Genomic DNA, 15,592 nt, shown 5'->3' with positions numbered 1-15,592 from the left:
CTTGCAGCAAGTTACTAGCTCAGAGCTAATGCCTATGATGGATGGCTTCTTAGGACACAACCAAGTCCTTGTTGATGAGTAGGAACAGTTCAAGACAACCTTTACTACTCCTTGGGGAACCTATGTATATGCAAGGATGCATTTTGGCCTCATAAATGTAGGAGCGAATTTTCAAAGGGCCATGGATGTAGCATTTAAAGAATATATTGACAAATTCATGGTGGTGTATCAAGATGATTTGACTCCACATTCAAAGAAAGCTAAAGACCATTGCAGGCATTTGGAAATATTTTTATCAAGGCCTTGGAATATGGTGTTGCTTTAAATCCCAAGAAGTGCACTTTTGGAGTGACAAAGGGGAAGCTGCTTAGGCATATAGTTTCCAAAGATAGGGTGAAGATTGACCTTGAAAGAGTGTCAACAATTGATAAGGTGCCAAAGCCCAAAAATGTCAAAGGTATTCAATCCTTCTTTGGGCAAGTTAATTACTTAAGGAGATTTCTGACTAACTTTGTTGAGGTCAGTAGACCAATTTCAAAAATGCTCAAGAAAGGAGCAACTATCAATTGGAAGGTGAACCTACTATTGCTTTCCAAGAAATTAAGAATGACATTAAGAATGCACTAGTCTTTAGGACACCTCATTATGGAAAACCTATGCGTATCTTTTCTTTTGCATCTTTTCATACCATTGCAACAGTTTCACTTCAGAAAAATGAAGATGGTCATAAACAACCCATTGCATTCTTTAGTAAATCTTTGTAGCCTGCAAAACTTAACTATGAAATCAATGAAAAGCAAGCATATACTTTATTCAAAGCTGTGAAGGCCTTTAGGTGTTACCTAGTAGCTATTGTTGTCATTGCTTTTGTGTCTAGTGCAGCAGTCAAGGATATTATTTCTCAGCAAGAGGTGTCTAGTAGAAGGTGTAGATGGATCGATAGAATACAAGAGTTTAATATTGATATTCAGATCACCAAGTTAGTAAGGGTTCAAGGATTAGCAAAGCTTATGGTTCAATCCAATCTAGATGCTAATCAAATAAATGCTATGAATGAGGACCTTAAAATCGATTTGTGTGATATGGATCAATGTGACTGGTATAAGCATGTAGTATATTGTTTGCAGCATATGCAAGCTCCACCCCATTTGATAGACAATGAAAGGAGGATTGTAAAGTTGCATTCAGTTAGGTACATTATTGTCAATGGGAGTTTGTGGTCAAGAAATTTTGAAGGTATACTCTTAAAGTGCATTGATAAAATAGAATCAAAGAGAATACTAAATCATATGCATTATGGAGTATGTGGTGGGCATTACATGGCAAAGACTACTACCCACAAGATCATGAGAGCAAGCTTTTGGTGGCCTAGCTTGTTTAAAAATGCACAAATCCTGGTTAGAAAGTGTGACCCTTGCTAGGGATTTGTAGCAAAATTGAAGTTCTCTGGGAATACTCCTTTGAAGTTAGTTGAAGTACAGGCATCCTTTCAACAATGGGGTACGGATTTTATAGGTGAAGTTCCAACCAAGTCCAGTACTAGCTACTCATGGATGTTAGTGGCAACTGACTTTACAAAATGAGTGTAGTCCATTCCCACGAAAAATTCTACCAATAAATTGGTAAATAATTTATACTAAATAATATAATAACAAGGTTTGGGTGTCCTGAAAGAATTGTCGCTGATAATGCCATGTGCTTCAGATCTGAAGAATTTATTAAATTCTATGATAAGTATGGCATTACTAGGTCAGTTTCATCACACTATCATCCACAAGGAAATGGACAAGCTAAGTCTACAAACAAGAGCTTGTTGAAAGTCATAAAGAGGACTTTGGATGACAACAAGAAAGCATGAGATTGAAAATTGCACTTGGCAGTCTGGGTTGATAGAGATCAATAGTGAAGAAGGCAATTGGTGTATCACTTTTTGACCTTGTGTATGGAATCTAGACTAGAATGCCTCAGAATAACCTGATGGGTTTATATAATTACATCTAGATGTATGATGATGATATGCAAGAAAGGATGGATGAATTAGTTGGATTGACTAAAACAAGGAAATAAGCCTTTGCAAGAAATATAAAACTGTAGTTACAGACAAAGCATATGTATGATAGGAAGGAAATAGAAAGAAAGTTTGAACTAGATGATCTTGTCCTAACATGGAATGCAAGGCTAGAAGATAAAGGTAAACATGGAAAATTTGGTCCTATCTGGCTTGGTCCCTATCTGGTTGATTCTACTTGGGGTAAGGATTCATATTTCATCAAAGAATTATTAGGGAGCTTTCTTGAATTGCCAGTTCATGGACAATTCTTGAATAAATACTTTTGTTGAAGGTATTTATCTTCCATGAACAATAGTTAGGGTTTGTATATTTTGTACAATTTTGTATTTTTCTATGCATATCTGTATAGCCTTTGTATAAATGTATATTTTTTTGTATAGTCTTAGAAAGTTGTCTCACTCTGTCATTTATGTGATCTGCTTAACCCAAAGATTCTGATTTCTTGCATGGACGCAGGCATCCATCATTCCCAGATAGAGCCACTGATAGCCCTTATTTTCACTAAGCTAAATTTGAGGATGGCCCTAACATGATATTTTTTCCCTAACCCAGTATTAGTTTCTTGCTCTAGGGTTGTGTCTTCATCTTTCTCAAGACAAATTTCATAAAAATTCACAATCTAGCGCTTACCCTAGTTTTTATTTCTAAGTGGGAGATTGTTTGTCATTTTAATCATCTTTTGCGATCTTACGATCAAAGGGGTTGGAGAGTGATCGTAGGGTTAAAATCTGAGTCTCTCAATCTTATGATATGTTGTGGTTGTAGTATCAAAAATGTAAAATATGAGATTCCCAATCTTACGATTCCTTTGTGTCATGTCATCATAAGTTCTGATGAAAAGGTTTTTAAACCAAGGTGTACGATGTTACAACAAACATGTGATCATGGGATCGTAGAGCTAGAAGAGAAGGATCATGACCATGTGATAAGTAATTTATTGTAGGATCTTAGAAGTGTGAAATAGAAAGGAGCAGCTGAAGTTTTCCGATGTTATACTAAGGCCCTAGTTGTAGGATCATGGGAGAAAATTTTGAGGTGTTTGATGGCACAATAATGAGATGATCATAAGATCGTATGGATTAGTTGATAAAGCAAGGTGGGGCCAAGCGATGAAGCAAAAAGATTTTGAGACACGTGGCTAGTCATACCTTCTGATGCTACAACATGCAGTAGATCGTAAGATCTCAAGGGCAGGGATAAAGAGTTATGATGCTATGAAATAGTGTATCGTGAGATCATGAAGTTGAAAGTTAATGCCAACAATGCTATAATGAAGAAAGGCAGTAGTTTCTCGTAACATAGTAAGGGTTTGAAGGGTAACTACCAAAGTTACGAAATGCATAGATGAACTGCAATCATAAGATCATGAGGCATAGGGAAGCAAGATAAGATGCTATGCTACTGAGTGTAAACTATGTCTCATAAGATCGTAAAGGACTTAAAGGTAAATTATGATGTCACAGTAACTATTGTGTCATGATATCGTGAGGGTCATTTTCAAGATTTATGATAACACGAAAGGTCTTGATTTCAAACGATCGTAAGATCGAAGAGCCATTGTTCCCCACTTAAGATGTTACGAAGGGTTTTAACTTCTATGTCATCATAAGATCGTAAACCCTAAGTTTGACATGATATGCACTTTTCACTTTTCTAAGCTGAAAATGACAAAGAACTCTCGACCAATAAGATTTGAGTAATGTACAAAAAGTGTAATGTTGGATAGTAATGGTGACGCTCCCCTGAGGTGACAAAAGAAACTGAGTTTAAGGCTCGAGCATGTTGAAAATCAATGCAAAAGGAACATTGATGTTGTGCATTGAACTATAAAGACATTCTATTGATCAGATAAAGATTGATGTTCATAGAGAGAAGAGAATTCAAGCAATTACAAAATTTTCAGTGCATACAAATTATTACTTTTCGTGCCTGAGCATAGGTTTTAGATGATCCTTACGCTTGTCCATGTCTTATGCTTCCTCGTATTAGGTCCAGACCAGCCTAGTATATTCCTTGCCAAAAAGAACTCCAACACACCCATAAGATCCTAAAGATATAAACTAGTAACCTTATTATTCCATCTTACTACTAAAAATTCATAAATGAAACGAATAACGAATGAAGTTTATTAAAAAAAAACCTAATAATCCACCACCTAGAAATAATAATGAAATCACTTATAATTAAAAAAATGAGTGCCTCCTCAAAATTGGCTAGAACAAGAAGTATCTTGCATCTTCATATTCACAGAGTAGGGTAGTTCGAGGATATAAACCTCATGGGGAAAAGTGCATAGAAATGATAAGATTACAAAGAACAAAGGTAAATTGTTGTACATAAATATAAATCAACCCTCTATATTTGGTTGAAATATTCTTTGTTAACCCTCATCCCTTTCAATCTTTCTATTCACATGATATCTTAGCCAATTCAATTCAAATTTGCCTCTACTCTTAATTTGCTACCATCTACAATGTTCCTTGTGATATTACTCCTAGATGCATATCCTTTTTCAACCATCAAAAAACTTTTTAAAATGTTTTCTACCTATCTCCTTCCTTTCCCACATTATCTACTTTTGAAATAGAAATTGATCAAATTTTTAGTTCCTACCAATGGCAGGTAACTAATGGATCCATTAGGTGTCAATTTCTTTTAACATAGACCAATAAAGCTTCCAAATTTTTAAAAACTCTCATGTTTCTCAATTATATTTTCAAAGCTTCCAATCATATTTTCAAAATTAAAATATGTTAGTTTTTAAGCTTTCTATTGGCTAAATGAGAAAAGGCTATGAGAAAAATAAATACTATGGCCAAAAAATCAGAAAAATTGAAATTGATGTTTTCCTAGAAAGAGCCCTTTATTATTGCATTTTATACAATTGTTTGTAAGCATCAAGTTGAACACTTGTCTACCATTGTTTTTTAAGGATGCAACCAAAATCTTCAAGGGTTTCCGCATACAGTCGAGACCATGATTCAAGTCCCTATCGAATTGGTAAGAATGTTTTTTTAAGTAAAAATGGACGTAGCAATTGAATATTTTATTTATATATAACTGGTTTGATAACTCCACAGGGAAAGAACTAGAAAGAAAACCTTGCTTCCTCATTGTTGTACAAAGAAGAAAAGGGAGAAGAAAGAAGAGACAAGCAAAGTAAATTAATGACCAAACAATGAGTCATTTTTTATGAGGTTACTTAACTCCGATTGATTGTTCAGTACTTGGGAAGGTGATAATGAATCAATCAGACTTCTGCCACATCCCCAAATTTGCTAACCAATCTACCACTTGATTACCTTCACGAAGAGTATGTGCTCTATGCACATTAGGAAAAAGATCTAGTAATTTCAAAGATTGCTCCATAATATACTTTAACTACCTTCTCAATATGTCTATCAATGTGTGGCACGATAATTACCAAAGAATCACCTTTAATATGAATATGATGATGTCCACCTCTCTTGATAAGAATGTTTCTATTCAAAATTTTGAAAAATATTTCCACTTTTTGGAATTTGCTTGTAAAGTTTTGAAAAGCTTTCCATTTCCAAGTATAATCTTGTTGATTTTATTTCATTTGATTTTACTACCTATGCAAGAGATCTTGTGTCGGGTTTGCCTAGGTCAATAGTTTTATCACAACAATATAATTAATTTGTTATTAAATTACTTAGTGGTTGGTTGTGAGGTATTTGAAAAATAAATGTATTTGTTTGAAGATGTTGAGAATTGTCTTTGTTGTGCTTTCAATCACCAAGCGGTAGTTGCAAAAAAAAAATCTCGCTTTAACATACTTTTAATGAAATAAGGATTACTCTTTTGAAAAAATGAGGAGAAATCCTCTTATTTGAGGAAACTCAAGAAATGGTTTTAGGGACATTGCCAAGTCAAGTAGCTTGATTGCACCTGATGAGAAATTTTCACGTCATCAACGAATTGGATGTTTGGAGACAACAACCAACCAAGCTCACCACGTTTTTCATGTTGAGACTCAAGAGAATCTCAATTTAGTTGATGGCTTCCTCGCTTTACTGTGCTTGAAGCCCTGCTACCAAGATTCATATCATCTAAATAATATCGAGAGGCTTTTTTGAGCTCACTATCTGGAAAAAAATCCTGCACATTTTACCCTCCATTTGCTTTCCCTTTTTTACGAGGATTTTTGAGTAGAAAACCTTTGTTACATGTCATAGTGTGTGATTTGCTACGTTAGTCAATTGTTGTGTCACTATCTGGGTGGCTTAAATATCACACACTAAGACTTCATTCTTAGGCCAAAAGGATTAAATAGTCAAAATTGACTTATTTTTTCCAGCTTTATTTTATCATTAGTATGTGATATTTAAGGATGACCATCACTATCCTCCAATCCAACAAAATTGACAAAGTACTTTTCATGAAATGTGGAGAGCATTCCTGCCAGTTTTAGTTGATCCTAAACAGGGTAGTTTACTAACCAAACAAAGGAGCTTATCTCACACCTTGACCTGTTTTTGAAGCCATCTTCAAAATAACCCTTGGCACATGAACCAAATGGGTATATACGCTATAACTCAAATACAATGTTGGAGATGTTCCTGCATAACCCATTTATCAAAAGAATTCTCATCAAAATCAAGTGCTCTACAAAACAACCACACTCATTCAAAGATGCTCAAGCAAATAAGCGGAGCAAAACAAATTTCTTCACTGTCTATTTAGAATGTTATTATACAGAACTACACCCAATTCTATGGACGACCCAAATTAGCGATCCTGATTCTCTTCTTTCCTACGAGTACGATCGGGTTCGAACCAGAGTGAACCAACACCAAAAAGTTCAAACCCTGTTTGGTCCTGCAAATAGCTGCAAAGTGCTTTTCTGGGCAAAATTGAAATGTTCTTTGGCATGTTTGTAGTCGAATCAACAGAAAATTTGAAAAAAAATCACTACAAAATTTTTTTTTGACTTTGTTTTGTCTTTAGTACATTTTGTCTGGAGATTAACCTGTCCCATTGTTTTTAGCGTCTATTTTCATTTACAAATAAATTTTTCTCTCTTCGAGGCAGATGTTCAAATACTTCAAAAAAGAACATGTAATGTAAGCATTATCCTACACTTATTATTTCCATTGCTTTTCGGTATATTTTGTTTTAAACTCAGTTATTTATTCTTGCTGCAGAAGCCATCAGCATAAGACAACCATATGGATCATTTTTAGGTGTTGTTAGAATTGTTGTGGTGGGGCAAAGAGCAGTGGCTCTGAAAGGGGTTTGACAGTTAAGAATCTTAATAAGCCCTTGCGTACGCTATGAGGCTTCTTAGTGTTAAAAAACAATCATTTTCTTCTCCACTTGCTTAAGCCAACCATCTTTTCATGAGCACTAAATGACTATGGTTTCCAGAAACTTGATTGAGGTGCAATAAAGTTTGGTATGTTAAGATTCTTTGACAGAGTTAACATTGAACTCTATGTTGTAGGATTTTCTAGCCAGAGGTATGTTGTTTGGATATGCTTCAAACTCATTTTTGTGCTACGTATGAAGATTGTCCATATATTTAGAGATTTTGATGTCAATTGTCTGTGCAATTTGGAAATGGTAGACATTTGTAGCACTGTGTTGGAATTACCCATTTTTAGATTTGTACGTAAATTTAACTTCAAAGATAATTTAAGTGCCTTCTTAGTCAGTATATACGGTGGTACTGTTGAAGCCTTGAAGGCATCTGTATGTTGTTTCTTTTTTATGTCTTCAATTTGTTTTCAGCGTAATACTCTCATCATACTGCCAATAAAACGTTCTCCAATTGGGCACTTTATGATGCACAATGCACAAATTGTGCCCCAAGTTGTGGCTATTTTGGAAAGCTCTGGAGTTTTTACTGCGCTCAAAATTGAAGTGTAAGAATATTGTGCATTCTCAGAATGAATAAGATACAACAGATGTTTGAATACGTAGCCCCTTTCAACTAATTCAGTTTCCATCCAATATGATTGAATGGAAATGCTCTGAAGACCTTAAATGTTTTATGGAATCTGTTTGCCGATACGTCAGTTCTCAAATTATTAATTTGGGAGGCATTCTCCAGTAGCCTCAAGGTGTATTATTTAGTTGTTGAGAAGCATTCCGTAGTGGCAGCACTAAGTTTTTTAATCGTTATCATGCACAAACAATTCTTTACTTGATTTGACACTCATTTGGACAACAAATTATTAATATTTAGAAAATGTTAGTAATTATTTATAAATGGAGTATTACTAGGTAGATGAATAAACATCAGTAGTAATACACAATTGGTAAGTGTTAATAAATTTTGTATAGCTCCAATGTTTGAACTTTTTTCATTTCATTGTCTTTTATTATCGGAGTTATTGAAGCAAAAGTTCCAATGATTTTATTTTGTTTCAATCTGTTCCAGAATTTATGTAAGTTTCTATGATTAATTGCATTTTTATTTTCAGAAAATAAATAGCCTTCTAATTATAAAAATTCTAATTAAAAAAAAAAGTTAAATTGATTATTGTCTGATTTTTTCTGATTTTCCATTTAGCCATGCATGTGCCAATGCATGCATGTACTAATCCAATAAAAATATGCTCCTATCATGGTTTGAAATCTGTAATATGTGGCTAGTGTCACACTACATATTATGTGTGTTCTCTTAGTAAAACCTAAGTTGCCAGTTTGGGTTCAGTTTCAAACTCGAAAACCAGTTCACAAGTTTGTCAAAATTTTGAAAAGTGGTTTGGGTCTGTTTGGATTTGTTAGTACAAAAACATGTAAATTTTTTTTAAATATATATATCTATATGAAGCATGAGCTAAAATTATAATGTCGCATAGTAGCATAAATGCATTTAAACAACAAAAACACCATAAATAGTTAAACTTGTAATCATAATGATCATACCATCATATAGTTCAACCAACTTCAACATCAAACATTCGAAAACATTATAAATATCAAGTTCAAGTATCATTGTGTTGTATTCATTGTTCACCTAATGGAATGAAAATCAGAAACACTATTAATATTCTAAGTTATGTGCTCTTCCTTAAGACAAAAGAACCTGTTTGGAGACATAGATAACAATAAGAGGCCACCAAAAGCAATTCATAACAACATTTAGGGTTGTGGATGCCAAAAAACATTTCAATTTTGCCCAGGGAAAAAAAGAACCCTGCCTGAACCAAGTTTGAACTGGACCAGAATCATGGACCAGTTCGAACTTTTTCTGGTCCAAGGGGGTGGCAGGTACCATGGTAACTTACTAATTGAAGTTAAATTCTTTGAAGTTTGCAGATATTATTGCATCTATTAGATGAATTTTTTTCAACTACGAGTTTTAGTGTTTTTGCAAGTACTTTATTTTTCCTATAGTTTTATAATTTTGACATATTTAATAATATATAATACTGCTATTTATTGATTTTGGCAAGGAGAAAAAAACATTTTAACACTTTAATTCCAAAATAGAAACAATTATTGAAATAATCCAACCTTTTAACAAATAAAAAATAGTCTGATAAAAAAGTAACAAATGCTATTTAGGAATAGCCTAATAAAAATATAGTCATAGATCCCACTACTGCTCAACAATTACCAAAAAAAAAACGGATCCTGCAAATGGACCAATGCACTACAAGTTAATTCAGCTACCAATCAATTCTATTAGGCTCCACTTGAAAAATCTCAAAGACAGAATATGACTGCAGAGATTCAGATTGCATATTAATATTGAAGGAATCCAACACAATAGAAACAATTTCACCACTTTGATATGAATATAAGTTCATTGCAGACACAACATCAATAGTACAAGTGAGTTCCTCAATGGAACAGTAGGTGCAGTGGTTGTAGCAACATACAAAAAAATGTTCTCAATACATACCATACATCAAGGATGGACACATCGATATGGATAAAGCACTGGTATGCTTATGCACCTTGTTTTCACTCTCATTCACACTTTCATTTATTACATCTTTTCATGAAAGATAAAAGCTAACATTGCTACTTGATAACAATTATACATGCATATAAATTATACATAGGACTTGGAAATCTCCCGCTCATGGCTGGGTCCCCCGCTCCTGGGGTTCACGCCTCCTCTCTTGCTACGAAATTCGGTGCCCCCACTCTAGGCGTTCCTGCGTCCTCATCCTTCATTGTAGCATCTGCTCCTGCCGGTCGTGTGGGTGGTTGTGATGTTGGGCGGTCTGCGGAAGGGGCTGCTCTACATTCGGCCTCTACTGCGGGTGGGGTTAGGGCTTCCTCTGCCCCTCGCTCAGCTCCTGGGTCACCTCCTTGTTCGGGGGGCAGGTCTTTTGCAAACGTGGCTGCCTTTGAAGCCGACTTACATAGTGCTCCCCCTCTTGCAAGTTCATCTAAACCCCCTCTTGTGACGCTTGTAAGTGCTTTAAAACCCATTAAGGTTTCTCTTGACCCAGATTCTGTTGAAGATATTTTTCATACGGCTGAAGAGCTTTCATCTTTGGCTGCCATATTTTGCTTTAGAGTTTACTGGCCCTCTCTTGTTGATCTACATGTCTGGATCTCCAAGAACTGAATGCCACTTACAGATAATAACTTCCACATCTTCCCGTGTGCAAAAGGTTTTTTTATAGCTAAGTTTCAAAGTTCCAGTGATAGGAAGATTATTGTGTCACAATAATTTTTCTTGGCTGGGCAGATCTCCACTTATGGCCAAACCGTGGCATATGGATTTTGATCCACTCACGGTATCCTTTAATAAGTTCCCTATCTGGGTCCGACTTCCTGATCTTCCGTTACATCTTTAGCAAAATTTGATTTTTGAAACTATTGGAAATGCTATTGGCGACTTCCTAGATGTGGATGCTGACACTTCGGATGTTCTCCATTCGACCTGTGCACGCTTTCTTGTTGACTTGGATGTTTCTAAGGGCCTTCCTGAGGCGATTTGCTTGGATTCCCCAAGGGGTTCTTGGACACAATTGTTGGATTTCGAGGGTATCCCTTTTTGTTGCAGGAATTGTCTCTTGATAGGTCACATTGTTGCTCGTTGTGCTGCTGGGAGATCCAAATCTAGGCGACCACCTTCTTGGTGGTCAAGGGCCTCCTTTGAGCACTACACGGTTAAACAGCCTCGAGCTGCTCCTTTGGATTCTGTGACTGAGGCTAGCGTCCGTTCTGAGCTGGTGGTTGAGGAGGATGCTTTGGTGGAGCATTCCTTGGATGTTCCTGCGGATTCTGTGGCTGAGAATAGCGTTCATTCCGAGCCCGTGGTTGAGGTGGATGTTTTGGTGTCTCCCCCTGTTTCGGATGTTCCTCCTAGGGGCCAAAAGTTGTTTGATTCTCACAGGGAGTTTGCTGCGGCTTTTGCGTCCCATGGGTTCCAGGGTCTTTGTCTTCTAAGGATTAGGTTGCTGAGGCAATGAAGTTAGAGGATGGTTGGATTGCGGTTAAAAGGAAGAAGACCAAGTCTTTTGCTCCCCCTTTAGATATGATCCTTCGGTCGCGAAAGGGAAACTTTAAATCAAAAGGAAAATCTTATGTTCCCTTTTGCTGACTGGTTTTTTGTGATGGTAAACTGGATGCGTTTCTGGTTTGCTGGATACTGGTTTGGGTGGTTTTTCAAGCTGCTTTGCTCCAGTCTATGGACTGTCCAAGTTCCAGTGTTTTTATGGTTGTTTTTTCTGATCACATCTGTTGGTCACAGGTCCCTATAAAACCTAGTTTAGTCATTTAGCTGGTTTCAGGTCCTTTTAAAACCTGGTTGTGCTTAATGGTTTATCTCTCTTTGATGTAAACGATTTCGAGACCCCTTCAAAACCTGCTTTTACCTTAATCTAAAACAATTATACATGCATGAAAATTTTACCAACCTATACTCTCAAATGCAAAAATAATTACAATAAAAATGAAGTTTCAGTTCTATTATTTAAAAGCATTGCAAAAAGGCTTGATCAAAAACTTGCTCTCTGCACTACTCTCTCAACATATATATGCAAACTGAATGACAAAAGAACAATACAAAGATTCCACGAGCTCCAACACACCACATCTGAGGTAACAATTTCAAATGTCTATCCCTCTTCATTTCTTGACTACCCTTCTACTACCATAATTACATCTTGCCATTTCGAACATGTTCTTGGACTTGTGAAGCCTACAAAACCATTTTGCAATACATTTCATGCCTTCTGTCGTAAACACAATTACAGATTCGAGGCATATGACATGTTGGATGGCCAAACAACTCACTGCAGTTAATGCAATGAAGAGGCCACCTACATTTACTCCCTGCATATCAAAACAATTATAACAAATGATAACAATCAAATGATCCACCACTTTGCTGAAAAAAATAGTGGAACAATTTGGGCATTATCTGAGAAACATGACTTGTGTAAAATAAATCAGCAACAAATTAGCACTCATTTTCATTAGACTTCATAACAAGAGTCAAGTTCACTCTCAATCAAAACAACATGATCGTATGCGTCACTACACTTCAAGACTAGTCAACAAAGGTAAGCATACTATTCATCTATATACTCACCATTTAATTCTGACTAATTGTTTCTGTACGATACTAACTTTTCTTCAACACTCAGTTTACTGTGCAAGCAACATTATACAAAGATGCAACACATCATGCATACATGTCACTGCACTCTATGTTGCTCTACATGATTACATTTTGTTCAAGATTCGCATACAAATTTTTGTTGTCCAAAACTAGTGAACGAATACTTCTATAGTTTCCCAATATGTTCAAAACACATTGAACATATAAAGTTTTTGTAGCTTCGTACTTCTTTCGATTGGTGCATATGATACATTATGATACTCCGACTTCCTTTCACCATTTTATACGTTCACGATAATACATATTGCTTTTCCATACAATATACAATATGTCTGATGCTAAGTTCCTTTAACCATTTTTGCATAATATGTTTACAACATTTTATGCTTCTTTATATTCATTATAATTCAAGTTGTTTTTCGATATAATGTATTTTTGAATCATAATTTTATAGGATATAAATCTGTACTAGAGAATTCAACATCTGCGCATTTTTTGTTTTTCTGTTCTGAATTTTTTTGTCTACAACTTTAATTTATTTTCTTTGTTATATAAATACTTCAAGTAAATTTATTGTGTTGCATTGCTTAAATTTCAAGCAATTTGTATTTATATATCCAGGTTTCTTTCCTTTTCATGAATTTTAAATTTTGGCTTTGGTATGTCTTGCATTCAAGCATTTCTTTCCCTTTTTTAAATGTTGTGGCTACAGTGTGAGGCATCGATTTCTATTCTTACAAGTTGTAAATTGCTGTCTCAGAAAGCTTTTAATGCTTATAAAGCTATAACAGATAAAATGTTTTTTAGCGAGTCCTTGCCAATTAAATTCTCTAATGTCTAACATTTCTTTTTTAGCAAGTCGTTACCAATTTCTCTAATGTCTAACATTTCTTTTCTAAATGTGTCAGAATCTGGGAACTGCTATTGTGTTCATCTCCTACTAGATACAAATCCAATTTAATTTTTGGTTAAAATTTCACCTTTGTACATGTCTCCATATCAAACAATTGAGGATTGTTAATGCTGCAATGATCTATATGTATTAAAATAAATTATTCTTCGACATAATTTGACATGGGTAAATTTCAAAAATTCTTTATTGAAATAAAAAGTATTTGTTGCATTTTTATAGAATTGTATTGATACGATATGTTTGGTGTTCAAGGAGATTTGACATCAAATGGATGACAGTCATTTTGCATCTTTTCTGTTCACCTACCGATCAGTATTGACAGTAAATGGATTTCATGATAGAAGAAATTTGTTCATTTCATGCCATTCCTGAAAAGTCCTGATGGTCCCAAAAGTCTCTTATTTCTTTATCATATACTCTATTTCCAATCCTCTTGTCAATTCGGTACTCAAAACAAAAGCTTCCCAAAATTCTCACATATTCCACATCCTACCAAAACATATCTTCACTAAACCAATATTACCAGAGCAAATGTCAAACATAAGAACTTTAATGCTTGCATCTCTTGTTCAAAAATATATCCTTTCTCAATAATGAAATTCAATGAATTAGATGATGTCACTATATTTACTCCATCTAACCCCAACCCAACTTTACTATCACACCTAATTGAAACCTTGGAGGCCCTTGGACACTATCCTTTTATCTCTTTCATGGTTAACACAACATTGCATTTCTTTTGGGTTTCCTTGTTAATAGGCCTCCATGGAAGGGGATTGGCTTTCAAACCCTTCTCATCATGCGGGAACATGTGCACATTCTTGTTATCAAGAGCATATGGAAAGCTTGTGAAGTTGTCAAGCCTTGGCTTCACTGGTCTGGCGATGGATTCCGTGATGGGCTCTCTTTGAATCAGCGGAACATTTGGTGGTCTCCACTATTTGCCATCCAAGGTGTTCCTCTGGCCAAGACTCAAGGTGCTAGTTCTCTACATTTTTTCAAACGTGGCATCAAGACACCTAAAGACCTCTTTTCCAGAGTCTCTATGAGTGTCAAATCTTGAGAAGATATGCAAGTCTAGTTCCGTCTTGCTCGTTCAAATCGACAAACTTTTTATATGTTGCTTTCTACAATTCCAAATCACTTAATTCACAAGGTGGGTATTCAGTCTATTCGACCTTGGTGGATAGACTAGAAGTGGTATCCTATTACTCCCTTCACCAACTACAAACCAAGTTTGGGGTATCGATGGCTTTCTCCCCATTTGCTGATGGTGGATACTCTCAACCAGCTTTGGCATCTGCAGTCTTCCCTTTCTCAGTGGAGAAAGCATTTCAACACTATATGGAATGCCCTTACTGAGACCAAGATTGCCCATTTTCTTGGTGCCTGATGTTTCAAGGTCTTCCCCTTGGGCCTCAACTCAAGCATGTTGGGGTTCTAGATCCTCAGTGTCCATCCAGCCAATCTTTTTTGCATTTTTGTTGGCTTTGTAGACATACTTAAAACTATTGGCACTGGATTCATGATTTCTTTAAGCTGTTTCGGGCAAAACCTTTTCTCGGCATATGGTTCTATTAAGTGACTCCCCTAGGTTCCTTAGGCAATTTACCCAAATCTAGCATACCTTCAAGATGGAGATTTTGTTTACTCTGTGGAAAGATAGGAATGTTATTCTTTTCACTCACAATTTTCTTGACATAAATGTTGCTTGATAAGTAGGAGACAATTTTCTTCACATAAATGTTGCTATGTACACTAAAGCATGCATTTGTAACAATGTAATGATGCAGATTCAAGTCCAAACCAATAAGATGGCTTTGGAGGTGGCCCACCTTCAGGAGCTACTCAATCATTGGGGTAATGCTCCTTGTATGGTTGCCAGAGTGCCTCCTGACATCTTGGAAAATCACACTTTGCCTAGGGTTTGCCGCCAGGGGCGCAGCTCATATGCCCGCCGCTCTCACATGCCACGCTCATAGGCTTCCCACCACCACACTCATAGTGGTGGTGATGGTGGTTGGCATCACCGCTCAGCTTCTCTGCC

At 35.8% G+C, this 15,592-nt stretch overlaps 1 protein-coding gene across 4 annotated transcripts in view; it reads right to left on the bottom strand.

Annotated features, from left to right (window-relative positions):
• LOC149543245 (uncharacterized) overlaps window positions 1-15,592 on the bottom strand; it is a 245,324-nt gene that overhangs the window by 164,802 nt on the left and 64,930 nt on the right. For 2 of the 4 annotated variants that reach the window (XR_016355608.1, XM_089798095.1), the window contains one exon: window positions 12,111-12,343. The exons of 1 other annotated variant lie outside the window; for it this stretch is intronic. Coding sequence is in view for 1 of the 3 variants with exons in the window: in XM_089798094.1 (XP_089654220.1) it covers window positions 12,210-12,343 (134 nt within the window). In the remaining 2 variants the exon portion in view is untranslated. Of the gene's footprint in view, window positions 1-12,002; window positions 12,344-15,592 lie in introns of those variants that run through there. One more of the 4 variants, XM_089798094.1, reaches the window with a different exon arrangement.

The sequence above is a fragment of the Cupressus sempervirens genome, chromosome 8, assembly GCF_028749045.1.
Source record: "Cupressus sempervirens isolate cs-2001-9-10 chromosome 8, ASM2874904v1, whole genome shotgun sequence".
Taxonomy (NCBI): Eukaryota; Viridiplantae; Streptophyta; class Pinopsida; order Cupressales; family Cupressaceae; genus Cupressus; species Cupressus sempervirens.
Note: the sequence above shows the minus strand (reverse complement) of the source record. Positions and strands in the feature narration are given on the sequence as shown.